This window comes from Vipera ursinii (assembly GCF_947247035.1).
Source record: "Vipera ursinii genome assembly, chromosome: 2".
In the NCBI taxonomy this organism is placed as follows: domain Eukaryota; kingdom Metazoa; phylum Chordata; class Lepidosauria; order Squamata; family Viperidae; genus Vipera; species Vipera ursinii.
Window position 1 is genome coordinate 63,083,316 of NC_139513.1, and position 13,600 is coordinate 63,096,915.

Genomic DNA, 13,600 nt, shown 5'->3' on the forward strand with positions numbered 1-13,600 from the left:
AAAAAGAGAAAAGTTTAAATAACAGGAAGCATTATACGAAGGCAACCTTGAAACTAGCGCAATAGCGTTTTTCTGAATATAATTCACCGATAGCAGAGTCTGCTGATACTGTTTACATCCACCTAAGAGTCCTCCCGAAATATTTAATATAGGGCACGACCTTAAAGCGAAAGAACCATATTGCCTGCGCCAGAGGGCGCTGTGGTTTTAAGCAGCCTCCGTCGGCCACAGGTTGGCTCTTCCTCTCGATCACCTTTCCTCCGGAGCTACTGGCGAGGCGCGGCTTCCGCCCGGCCTGATCACGTGCTGCTTGGAAGAAGGCGCCGAGCACGAATTCCAGGGGCGGCTTCTTGCTATTGCTCTGCCCAAATGTCTTTGCCCAGCTCGGCAGTGAAGTTTCGCAGGATCTTGGCTCACTTCCCTCAAGAGCTCAGCTTAGCCTTCGCTTATGGCTCCGGGGTCTTCCAACAAGCGGGGTCTTCTGCCGCCCCAACGGAGGTAAGCGGGATGGGGATCTAAAGCCCTTGTGCCCATCCATCACCACTGAGCTATTTTCCCACGTTATATATCTATTCGTGTTACCCAAGCTCTTTGTATACACTTGGATCGAGGAGGAGATCTGTTGGTTTAAATTGGGAAAGATGGCAGGTCACCGGTGGGTATATTACAGGTTTTCTAACACTGAGCTTCATATGCCATGATTCCTTATTGCTGCTTTAGTCTACTCCCAGGTCTTGTCTAGTTACAAGAACACCTGTCCACTGATTGCATTAATCAGAGGTTCCCTCATTTTTTATATATATACCAGGGATCTTCAAACTTGGCCTTTTTATGACTTGTGGACTCCAACTCCCAGAATTCCTCAGCCAGCATGCCTGGCTGAGGAATTCTGGGGTTTGAAGTCCACAAGTCATAAAAGGGCCAAGTTTGAAGACCCCTGTTTTATACAATAGTATTAGCCCATTGTAGCTGAAGATGGCAACTATTCATGATTTTCTAGACTTATGGAAGGTGTTACATATATGATATATACCTAGGGAACTGCATTAAGTTGAGTTTCTTCTTCTAATCTTCCTCTAAAGGGGAAAAGGAGTAGGGCTTAGGGCTCCTGCAAACTATTTTACTTGCCCTGTTAATCTGAAAACCTAATGACAAACGTCTTTCCTGCCTCACACCAGAGAATAGAATTGTCCAAGTAACATCCTCCTTCATGTCCCACACACTTCTTGGATAAGCTAAAAAAGAGATCAGTGCTAAAAATCCCAATGCTAGCAGATGAATTGTGAATTTTGCCAACTAGAGAAGACAATGTACCCTCTCTTTTTTTGCAGCACAATATGCTGGATTTTGTATTTGCAGTTGATGATTCTACAACATGGCATTCGATGAACCTGTCAAAAAATCGGAGTCATTATTCCTTCCTAAAATATTTTGGAACCAAGTCAATATGCAACATCCAAAGCTATGGAGCAGGGATTTACTACAATACACTGGTGCCTTGTAATGGTAGGGTAAGTCATTTTTACCCCTTAAAAATGCAAAATTATTTCTAATTTGTCTGATTTTTATCTTCTTCTCCAGTGTTGTAATATATTCACTGAAAATCAAATTCATTGTATTTTAAAATTGATCAGATTTTAGAGTTTTTCTGTTTGTTCTGATATTTTATTAGTGAAATATTTATGTTAATTAAACTTTTAATGAATACATTCTTTTTTAGCTTAATGAGGGTTTCAAAACCCATCACAGGAACATAGCAACCTTCTTAGGAAGTCTTACAGAATAAGGGAAGAGAAAAGAATCTGAGTTCAAGGATATATAGGAGAATAAGAAGAAATTGTGCACTTAGCAAAATTTCCTGCTCTGGGCTATGTGTTGCTTTTCAGGAAAATGACCTGCAAAAATAGATAAAATCTGATTTTCTTAAAAAGGTCAGAATAAGACTTCTGGCATTTTTAGCTTTTCAATGTTTGATTTTTAGATAGAGCTACACCTACCTTAAAATTACATTTCTCTGATTTAGCTTTCTTTTCTGCTCCAGGTTATAAAATATGGTGTCATAAGTACTGATGCTTTAATTGAGGATTTATTGCGCTGGAAGACACTCTATGTAGCTGGACGTCTGCAAAAGCCGGTACTACTGCTTATTTGTTTAAAATAACAAATGAAAAATTATGGTAGATAGCACGGACTGTAGAGAGTAGGGTCAGTAATATGGTGAAAATAAGTGATGTCTTTGAGTCATAACAGTATTGTCTAGGCCAGAGGTGTCAAACTGCCGGCCCATGGGCTGGTTGCATCATATGGAGGCCATGTCTATCCCACATCCAGCAATGTAAAAAAAGTTACAACATGTCACGTGGCGAGTTTGACACCGTGGTCTAGACTACTTACATTTTAAAGTATCTGACGTTTAAGTTGCTACTACATTTGATCTAAAGCCCTTACATAATTTTGTTTTTATTTAAAACAGAGGATTAACTTGTCCTCTGTTGTTCTGAAGAAAGATGGCTACACAATTTCACTTTGTATTGTCTCTCTTGCCCTCTGGCTCCCCAGCCCCCAAAACTCTTTGTAAAAACCCTGCCTTCATTATACATTTCTTAAAGGAGTCTGCAAATGCTGCAGGATTGTTTCCAGATCCAAATGTGGAGGGCATATTGGCATGGTTTCAAAATGAGTGTTCAGTTCATGCCCAGGGTTTTTATTCTCTAAGTTCTTCGATATTGAGCAAACTACTCGGTGTGCTGGAGTGAGGGCTAAGCAACAGATGCATTTTGAATCTGGAGAGATCACAGTTTGATCTCTTCACACTTGCATTGGTTGTGCTCGAATATGTGGCTGTAGCTCACTATAACTAAAGTATAGTCTGTATATATCTTATATATTATGTTGATGATCGTATACAACATTCGACTTAGGTGCCCATCAGAATAAAGGGAGAGACAAATTTGTTACTTATTCTGATTGACCACAAGATGGAAGTAGAGTTAAAATAAAAAAAGATAAAATAACCAGTTTGGTTTAAGATACATTTAGTAATAATTTAATAGTAACATTGATATGGAGAGAGGGGTCCATTTGGAGTTGAATCTTAATTTTGGACATCGCTGAATTTCCATTTGATTTGTGTTTATATTGCAATTTGTCTCGCTGTGTAGCATTTTCCCACTTTCAGGGGCACTAAACTGTAAAAGGTTTTTAAAGCTTTGGAATATGTCCCTTAATAGTTGTGAAGACAGAGTAAAGCTGAAATTACATATTACGCTTAGAAGAGGCTCTACAGCAGGGGTATCATGCACAGGCCACACCCAGCCCAGCTCCACAAAGGCAAAAAATTTCATGATATATCACGTGATGCAATCGAGTTTGACACCTCTGCTCTACAGTGTAAAATTTTTACTCCTAATTGTGCCATTGTGACATTCTTAAAAAAAATGGATGTTCATTTTTTCATGTGGGAACTAGATTAAGCTAATCAGATATAAGTCACTTTTTCTGTTAAGTTCTTACAGGATTTTGATTCATATGCATTCAGTTATTTTTGCTAATTACTCTCTTGAAAAAATTTCTTTGCCAAATATATTAACTTTTAACATGCAAGGTGATTAGTGATTGGTGATTCCATACAACCATATTGCAGTGTATGAGATGGTTTGATTCATGAGAAAGTTGCACTGTATTAGGCAAAATATGTTTTCATGTGTGTTTATTTATCTTTTCTGTTAATATTTGCCAACTGTTTGAATAGGTACTTGTTCACTCAGAGATTGCATAAAAGTAGGTCTCTAGCATTTGCAAGGAAACCAATGGTACTTTCTAAAGTTTTATATGGAACTACTTTTTTTAACTATTTGAAACTGAGACGTACTAGATGTAATAGTTGCCACATGGATATTCAGGATTTTCGTGTTTCATTTTAAAAAAAATAATGCAAATGCTATGTGGGTTTTCTTTGAGGTTTTGTCAATTTTTTCATCACTTGAATGTTAAAGCCTTTCTATTGGTAGGGCTTTTTAAAGCATTTCTTTCTGATTAACAGCAGACACAGATTTATATGCTATATAAAGACAATTCCTTTATGCATATCTGACACTGATTCTTAGCAATCACATAGATAGACCTTCTCCAGGAAGCTCCAACCTGCGTTTTGATTTTTGGCAGTCTCTCTTTAGATTCATCCTTAACAGCTTTTTAGATTTCATTCCATGATTCATTGTTACCCTGTCAGTGAAGTTCTGGATTTCAAAGCAATTCTTGATATAAACCCTGACAATAGTGGGTATATGCTGAAGACCATCTTGTAGAAATGGTTGGCTTTCATCTTCTGCAATAGCTTAACTTCGAACTTGCATATGAGATTGTGATTTATTCCACAGTAAGCTCCTGACCTTGTCTTTGCTGTTATAATTTATCTGGAGCAAAAGTTAGAAACGTATATCTACGTGGACTAATTCTTAGAGTAAAATTTCAGTTTGTACCAAAAGTTTATGATGTGACACCAAGTTGGACTTCTAGTTAATTTATTCTTCCTACTACACAAAGTACATATTGCAGCACACTAAGCATGTCCCTCTGGAATTTGGGTTATGTTTTAAAGGATTTTTTAACCGCGTAAGTAATCTTGAAAGTCTTAATTGCAAATGGAATAAATGCAGCACCATTTACTGTAAAGACAACAAATGAATAATTGCCATTATGCTTCTGTGGCCATTCTTCCTAGTCTCTTTGGTTGTCTAGAAAGCCTTTACCCACTGAATAATATGGTCGCTGATCTGCTGTTATATGACTTACTGATCTCACTTGGGTTTTGAAGACAAACAAATCTTTGTCTTTTAGTAATTTATGGTAAGTTTTTCTTCTTAGTGATTAGTAGTGAAATCTCTTCAGTTCATTGCTATAGACCAGGCATGTCAAACTGCCAGCCTGCAGGCCAGATGCATCATACTGAAACCGCGCCCACCCCATTGCCGGCAATGGGGGAAAAGTCACAATACATCACGTGACATTTCATGATGTGGCAAGTTTGACATGCCTGCTATAGACTATAAAAAAACAACAACCAATGTCATCCAGATAAATTAATTCAGAGTTGAGTCAATATAGCAACCTTGGAGGAAATTAGGTTTAGAAAGAGTTTGGACCAGTGGGTTTATATAAAATTTAAAATAACTGACCAATCATTGTCAAATAGCTTTGAGAATTGCTTGTAAACTGGTTGCAGATAAATACCCTGTGATTACATACTAACACTGTAGTTACTTTTATGCAATTGATAAATATAAAAGAATCGCCGCCAATGGATTCTTCCAGTTTCTCCCACAATCTGTCTCTGTCAACCGTCTCACTTTGACAGTCTCTGTCAAGGGTGCCCCAGCAAGAATTTTTTCAGACAGTTATAGGATTAAACCATAGTTTATGGTAGTTTGACCAGCCTTGATGGTCTCCTGTTTCTCAGTCAGTACGTTCTCCCCATTCTTTCCACTCCTGTGGTTTTCTGCACAAGTGGTTTGAGTAGCGTTTACTATTTCAACCACATAGGTAAAGGTAGTTTTCAACTTAAAACCATTTGTTTAATGACTTGAACTTACAAAAGCAATGAAGAGTGACTTATGTCCATTTTTCACATTTATGACCATTGCAGCATTCCCCATAGTCACGTGATCAAACTTTGGGTGTTGGCAACTGGCATATATTTATGCCAGGATCATATGATCACCATTTGTAACCTTCCCAGCCAGCCTCCAACTGCATGATTCATTGTGGTCATTAGTTGAGGAATACCTGTAGTCCTCACTTTACTGACCATCTTGTTCAGTGACCATTCAAAGTTACAATACTTGAAAAAGAAACCCTCGTACTTATGGCTGTCTCAGTGTCTTGTAGTTATGTGATTTCCATTCGCAACTGGTAGGTGTTTACAACCATCACAGCATCCCACAGGATTACCATTTGCATGTTTCACAGCCATACAAGCAGAGTCAACAGAGAAGCCAGAAATAAAATCATAAATTCCAATCTTGATGTCTTAACATTGGAAGCGGAAATGACGTCATGTCCTGCACAATCTCTTGATTTTGTTTAGTGACCGTGGTACTTATCGACAGAACTGCCGGTCTAAGTTGTGGTCATTATGTAAGGATTATCTGTACACAGCCAAAGAATGTGCCTGTATAACTGAAAGGCTCAGATTTTGTTCTAGTTTGTGTATGTGAATTGTAGGTTGTGATCAGTTTGTGACCTGATTAGTTAAAGCACATTGGGTTACCGTATTTTCCGGCGTATAAGACGACTTTTTAACCCATGAAAATCATCTCAAAAGTTGGGGGGGTCGTCTTATACGCCCAGTCATTTTATACGCCGGAAAATCAGCGAGCCTGGGAAGGCACGCCCTCCCCTCTCACTGTGGAAGAAGCAGGGCAGGCTGGCGTCTGGCAGGAGCCGGCAGGGCAGTCCTGCACACGCGCGCGCTCCCCGGCTGTTAAGGAGTGCTCCTTAGCAGCCGGGGAGTGCGCGCGTGTGCAGGACTGCCCTGCCAGCTCCCGCCCGACGCTCTTCCCTCTTGAGGCAGCATCGCTCCCCGGCTCCTAAGGAGTCCTCGGGGATGCTGCCTCAAGAGGGAAGAGCGTCGGGTGGGAACCGGCAGGGCAGACCTGCACACGCGTGCACTCCCCGGCTGCTAAGGAGCGTTCCTTAGCAGCCAGGGAGTGCACGCGTGTGCAGGACTGCCCTGCCGGCTCCCGCCAAACGCCAGCCTGCCCTGCTTCCTCCACAGTGAGAGGGGAGGGTGTGCCTTCCCGGGCTCGCTGATTTTCCGGCGTATAAGACGAAAAATCTTGAAAATCATCTCAAAAGTTGGGGGATCGTCTTATACGCCCAGTCGTCTTATACGCCGGAACATACGGTATTGCCTTTGCCTTCTTCTCTTCAAATACCACCTTAGGCTTCCACTTTCCTCTTTGTTCTTGCAACAGTTTTAATATGAATGACTATTAGATGAGGACATTTTCAATAGGGCACGAATACTATTGAAAACATAGCAAAAATTAGTTTAAAATGAATACTATTGGTTTAAAACAGGGGACTCCAAAATTGGCAACTGTAACATTTGTGAACTTCAACTCCCACCTTTAGCTTTAAATGCTAACCAGAGCTCTGTAATTCATAGAGGTTCCAGATCTTTCTCAGTGATACTTTTAGTGATTGTCAGAAATTAATATGGAACTTTGTGTATGGTTTTTCTTTCTTTACATGAGATATTAGTGGCAATTCCTATAGGTTGCCATAGGTAATCTGTTGTGGTTTTTTTTGCACTCTCCTTTGTAACCCTAGAAATAAAGCTATAGTACCTTATTTTAGAAATTGCAAATATTATATTTGCATACATGTTCTGCCCCACCCTCTTTCTGTCTAGCAGTATTTTGTTTTAAACTTTCAGAAAGGGAATTTAGTGGTGCATGATTATGGGGCTGGAAGGAACATTAAAGACCAAATGGGTAGTATACACATGAAAAAAAACCGTATAGGCTTTATAAGAAGTTATAACCACGATAGCTTTAACACCTGTGTTTTAGGAAATGGAGGCTATATTTTGGAGTAATTTATATTTTCGAGTAATTTTGAGAATAAATGTAGATTTGACTATTTCAGAACAAAAGGTTTTAATGACTCAGCTCCATTGCCTCTCTTTAACCTTCATTTTGCAGGTTGAAAAGTCATTTAAAAGTACTCATGTTGGATTTTTTCCCCTCCCAGGTCTCATTCCAAAGGTGTGATTGTTTATTTATTTTGTTTCATTTTTAGTTAGGAGAACACTGGCCACACCTAAACATACAAACCAAATCAAAATAAGAAACAAATCTTTCAAGTTTTTTCACACACACACACACACACACATATATATATATATATATATATATATATATATATATATATATATATATATATATATATATATACCGTATATATATATATATATATATATATATATATATATATATATATATATATATATATATATATATATATATATAGTGTTAAGTATTTAGAATACCTTGCTAGGTATTATATATATAATACACACACACACACACACACACAACTGAAGTGCAAAGCAAGTTCAAGGTCAGAGTGCTACCTTTCTTTATTCCCCCCCCCTTAATGCAGTCCAATGAATTTGCTTTCCTAGCGAGTATCACAGTTGTTCTCAATAACAGTTAATTTATGGTTTGGTCACTTGATTATTCAACGGTCTGTGTAATTTGGTCGTTGGAGACAGTTGGCAAAGCAGCTGGGTACCACTCTAGTCCAAGGCTGTTCTCCCAGCCTCTTGCAGTTCCACACACGATGGTACTGACTCCCCTGATTCCAAAAGGAGGAGGGGGAATGGTTGTTTGTAAAATTAGGCTTTCAAAAACAGGCTGAAGAGCAAATTGAAAACATGTGTTCCTCAAGCCTCTTCCAGAACCAGTTTACCTTTAACAACTCAGATGGTTCAAATTTTATGTAACTAACAAAAACCACACTTCAGATGCAGGGAGAGATAATGGAAAAATAATGATATTGGATGCCCCACAAGTTCGTTTCGAGTCTCCAGGGCTGCATTTAGAGAGAGAAAGAGAGAAGGGTGTGTGTGTGTGTGTGTGTGTGTGTGTGTGTGTGTGTGTGTGTGAATCTTTACTTGTGAGGTTCTGGATACAATCATGCCTCTGTCATGGAATTAGTGATGTTTGTCTGTGTGCTTTCTGCATGTTTGCAAAACTGAACTCTGTCATAAAATACTGTTTTATTCAGTCAAGCTCCAGCTGTCTCTTTCACTCTAAAACTATCTTGTAGATTTCTTTTTTCTTTTGAGCAAATGGTGATCATGTTAGAGGCAATACTTGTTCTTGCAACATATTGGTCAGATCTACCTAGTAAGAGAAGTCATCTTCCATGAACACACATAACAAGATTGTACTTTTTTTTCTGCTTGAAACTGCCTCAGAAGATGTGTGTTAAAACAGAAATGACAAAGTTCTATGATTGGAAAAAATAGCTTTGAAAAACAAACTGTTCTTATGCTGCTGTAAATTTTTCTATATCATTTCATAAAGTCTTGACATTTACTTGGTTTCAAAGGCCATTGTTGTGGCTGTTTCATAGATCTTCTTTTCCCACCTTTTAATTAAACTAAGGAAAGCCTTTTGCTTTCAGGATGAGGGCCTATTTTTTTGTTTACTTATTTGCTTCAATTTCTGAAGATATCCCATAAACCAGGGGTCCCCAACCCCCATCCATGGACCGGTACCGGGCCACAGCATGCCAGCAACCAGTCTGTACAAACAAGCAAAGCCCCATCCGTGAGATGCAGGCAGCACACAAAACCACACACCCTCCGGTCAATGGAAAAACCTCTCTCCACGGAACCGGTCCCTGGTGCCCAAAAGGTTAGGGACCTCTGCCTTAAACAATCTTTAGAGCAGGCAAGTCAAACTCATGACGTGATGTCACACAACATATCACAACTTTTTCCCCATTGCCGGCAATGGGGTGGGCGCGGTTTCGGCGTGACGCATCCGGCCTGCGGGCCAGCAGTTTGACAAGCCTGCTTTAGAGGATTGTTGTAATGAATGGCTTGCGGATCATTTTCCCTCTTATAACCAAACTTTCCAACTAATGACAGGTGAAAATTCTGGCTCAGAATGAGAATGTTAAGTTGCAAGAGGCCCTGACCAGTAATTTGAAGAGTGCTGTCATGGCAGCCTTTCTTATGTTGCCGGAAAGTTTCTCTGAAGAAGATCTGTATATGAAGATTGCTGGATTGTCGTACTGTGGTGAGTATGGCTTTTAAATTGTTCAATAATTGGTTTTTTTTTTAAAAAAAAAATAAGATAGTAAATCATAATGAAAGATGTGCACCAGCTTTACTTATGGTTTCCTAGCGTGATAGATGGCTCAGCATATTTGGCAAACTATTAGGAAGAAGTGCTCTGGATCTTTCATATGTACAGCCTCGGTTACTTTTAGTTCTATTCACTCGGCTGGATACTCCTTTGGCACTTTTCTTTGCATTTGCTCTGACTTTTTTTGTAGCCCTTCTCTGTTTGCCTACATTCTCTACAATTTCCCCCCCTTTCTATGCGTTAACGTATTACTATAACTTTCTCTCATCCTTTTTTCAGTATTCTCTAATGTGCATATTTTTCTTCATTCATAGGTGTCTTTGCTTCATCATCCTTTTCCATATTTCCCATTAATATAACTCCTCACACTTCCGTAACATTCTGTAACATAATTATTCCGTAATATTCTGTAACGTACACTGTTCCAAGCAGTTTCCACATTTTTTTTACGCTGTCCAGTTTCCATTCATTCCACTCTGAAAATGCAGGACTCATCTTTTTCCTTCTTGCTTCTACTTTTACAAGAACCAAAGAATAGAGGCTAAATTGAGAGAAATTCAGACTTTCCTGATGTGAGAGCTTTTAAGTAGTGGAATGGCCTGCCTCCTAAATTTGTAGTTTCTCAAGAAAAGATTAAACAGTCTTTGTCCGGGAAGCTATGAAGATTCTTGCACTGGTCAGGGGGTTAGATACATGGCCTTCAAGATCCCTTCCAACCCTATGATGCTTGATTCTTCCATTTTCCTCTTCTTGACTATTCCCCCCCCCCAGATCTGCTACCAAATAAGATCGTATCCCACGTTCAAAATGCCCTTGTAGCCTTTACTCCTTCTGTCAGTTTATATTTTTATAAATTATCAGGTTGTTTGTACTTTTAGATTCTTTGCTTTAACATATGTCTATTTACAAATGGATGTATACATCAATCATCTATTTAAAAAAGATGTTTATCATCACTGTTCTTATTCTTGGACCATCAAATGTTCTCTCACTTATGCATTTATACGACCTAACAGACTAATTTTTCTCCATCACATTTATTCAGAAAGTTGCACGCTTTTCCTCAAACTCATCATTGGTTCTTTCATTATCCCTATCAGAACTGAACACAAGATTATTGCCAGCATATGGTTTCCTGCCTTCATACACAACCACCAAAGTCCAAATGTTTTCTGTCATTCATTGTAGCCTAGGCTACATCTCAGCTTCCCTGCATGGTTTCATTGGCTGTAACATGATATTTGTCACACACATCATAGTAATAAGGACAATTTCGGCATATTGCCAGTGTGCACAGCCATAACCCACTTTTGCGCTTAGCGTGCTTTTATTTTCTACAAGTGAGGGTCTCTTGTTGCCTGCATCCTATCAGCTAGAAAGCCCCAATATTATCTTATTTCTTGAATACATTCATATCTGATTTTCAGCGTAAAGCAGTTGAATGTGTAGATCTTTGTTCAAAGTAATACATTTAAGTGTTAAAGGGAGTATTTTACAATGGAAGCTTCTTAATTCAGTAGCCCAGGAATTGCAAAGAAAACTCTTACGCTCAAAACTAGTGAGTATATTATGTTGGGATGCGGTGGTGGTGGAGACCTTCAAACCTTCTTTAGAACTTCATCCTATCAGATCAGGCAGATGACTTTGTTTCAGGAGAGCTCAAGGCATATCCTGCTGGCTGAAACAAGTGTTCAAACTGCAATGTCTTTAAATGTGTTTAAGGGGAAAATGGCACTGGTGTTCTGATAAGATGTTTGCCCCAACCCCAAAACTTCCATGTGGACCACAGCCCCCAACATCCTCAGCCCACATACTTGACCTGTGTGGGGAGGATGGCAGTTAAAATTTAATGTGTCTGGAGAAGAGGCTGCTAGTTGTTATAGGAATGTGGTCTTTCTCTTTATCACATAGGCCATGGGTGTCATGATGTATTGTGAGTTTTTTCTCATTGACAGAGCTGGGGTGAGTGCGGCCTCCATATGATGCAACCAGCCCGCGGGCCGGCAGTTTGACACCTCTGACATAGGCCATCTCACTATGACTTTTCCAATTAGCAAGGCTCTCTTGAGGAATTCTAATGCAGTTAATATTCTGCCTGCAGTCTCCTAAACTGCATTTTTCATAAAAGTAGTTCTTACTGTGTTGGGTGGACTTTTTTTTTAAAAAAAACAATACATCTAGGAGATAAACTGTGCTAATACCTGTTCCAAAGCCGCAGTGTGACATTTACAGCTTAGTGATTTTAAGTGGGATCTTCTGGCTCAAGGACATGAATTTGCTATATTCTCTTGGCTATGTATCATTAGTGTAGTGTGCCCCCTTTACAACATAGGTTTCACTGTTCCTTTAGTGCAGGGGTGGAGAACTGTGGCCCCTTTATGACTTGTGGACTTCACCTCCCAGAATTCTTGAGCCAGCATGGTGTAATAATTACTAAGCATAAGACTGTAAATCTCAGTTTGCAGCTAGCATTAGAAATCTTGCTAATTGTAAGGCAAACTACATTTCTATAAATAGCTTTTCTATATAAATATTGATAGTCTGACTTTGCTTTAGGCGATTTCAGAATGCTCATTGGAGAAGATAAATCAAAGGTTATGAACATAGTGAAACCAAACGTGATACATTTTCAGAAGCTCTATAGGCACATTTTGCAAGATAACCCTCAAGTGATATACAAGCATCAGCTGGGCAAGTTAGAGGTAAGCAGGTCCCTGTTGCTTTTTTTAAAAAAAAATGTAAACTATTTTGAATAGTTGTGTGATATGTTAAATAACAAGCCACCCATAGCATGGCACTAAGGTAGAAAAGGAAGACCAGACTTCTAGCAGGTAACCTTGGGGCAATCATTCTGCCTCAGTCCTAGGAAGAAAACTGGTAAAATGCTTCAAAAAAAACCTGTGTGCAGTTGTCCAAGATAGTTGATAGGAGTCAAGCCTGACTCTGGACACACACACAGAAACGTGTTTAAAAAATACCACTGTGTTACATTCTGCTTTCTTGGGTGCATGAATCCTGGTTTAATTTACGGTAGTTTTTTAGGAAAAATGATTAATCCAGATAAGCAGTGAGGATAATGTATTTGGTAAAGATCTATAACAAATTAACCAAAGACTAAATAAACCAAGTTTCATATAGCAAAATGTAACTTATCAGATAAATCATGTTTCATGAATTTATTGGGTTTGCTCAGATTATTGGACCAATTGTTGGAAATTTGTGGCATTTTTGCTGTAAATGACAACTGCATGATGATATTTAGCAAAGATTTTAACCTGATGGTTCTGTTGCAGATTATAGAAAGTAGGATATAATTATTTGCTCAAAATTGGAAAAAGCTCTGTCTGAATTATAAATGTTTAAACCAGTCTTTGAAGATCTGTTTATAAATTGAGCAAGGCTACCTGCTTAAGAGTTAAGATTTTCCTTTGTTTACAGCCTCTTCATTTGTCCTGCCATATCATGCATCTTTTTCTCTGCTTACCCAGAGGCTATAGGTTTGTAGATAACCATGTAGGTGGATGACCTCTGAAAGGATTGGGGTGATGCACCCATCCTGGCCCTTCTTTCAGCATCTTTCAATACCATCAACCATGGTATGTTTCTGGACCATCTGAGGTGATTAGAAGTGGGGGGGGGCTCTGTTTTGAAGTTGTTCTCCTTCTTCCATGGCTATTGCCAGGAAATGTTGGTGGCAAAGACAAATCCAGCCCCAG

At 39.0% G+C, this 13,600-nt stretch overlaps 1 protein-coding gene across 1 annotated transcript in view; it reads left to right on the plus strand.

The window, feature by feature from the left end:
* Window positions 1–327: 327 nt before the first annotated feature.
* The window catches only part of TAMM41 (TAM41 mitochondrial translocator assembly and maintenance homolog), a 32,156-nt gene continuing 18,883 nt past the window's right edge, over window positions 328–13,600 (plus strand). The window contains exons 1-5 of the mRNA XM_083352674.1: window positions 328–498; window positions 1,332–1,511; window positions 2,042–2,134; window positions 9,665–9,815; window positions 12,441–12,586. Of these exons, the coding sequence (XP_083208800.1) occupies window positions 370–498; window positions 1,332–1,511; window positions 2,042–2,134; window positions 9,665–9,815; window positions 12,441–12,586 (699 nt within the window). The 5' untranslated portion in view covers window positions 328–369. The remainder of the gene's footprint in view (window positions 499–1,331; window positions 1,512–2,041; window positions 2,135–9,664; window positions 9,816–12,440; window positions 12,587–13,600) is intronic.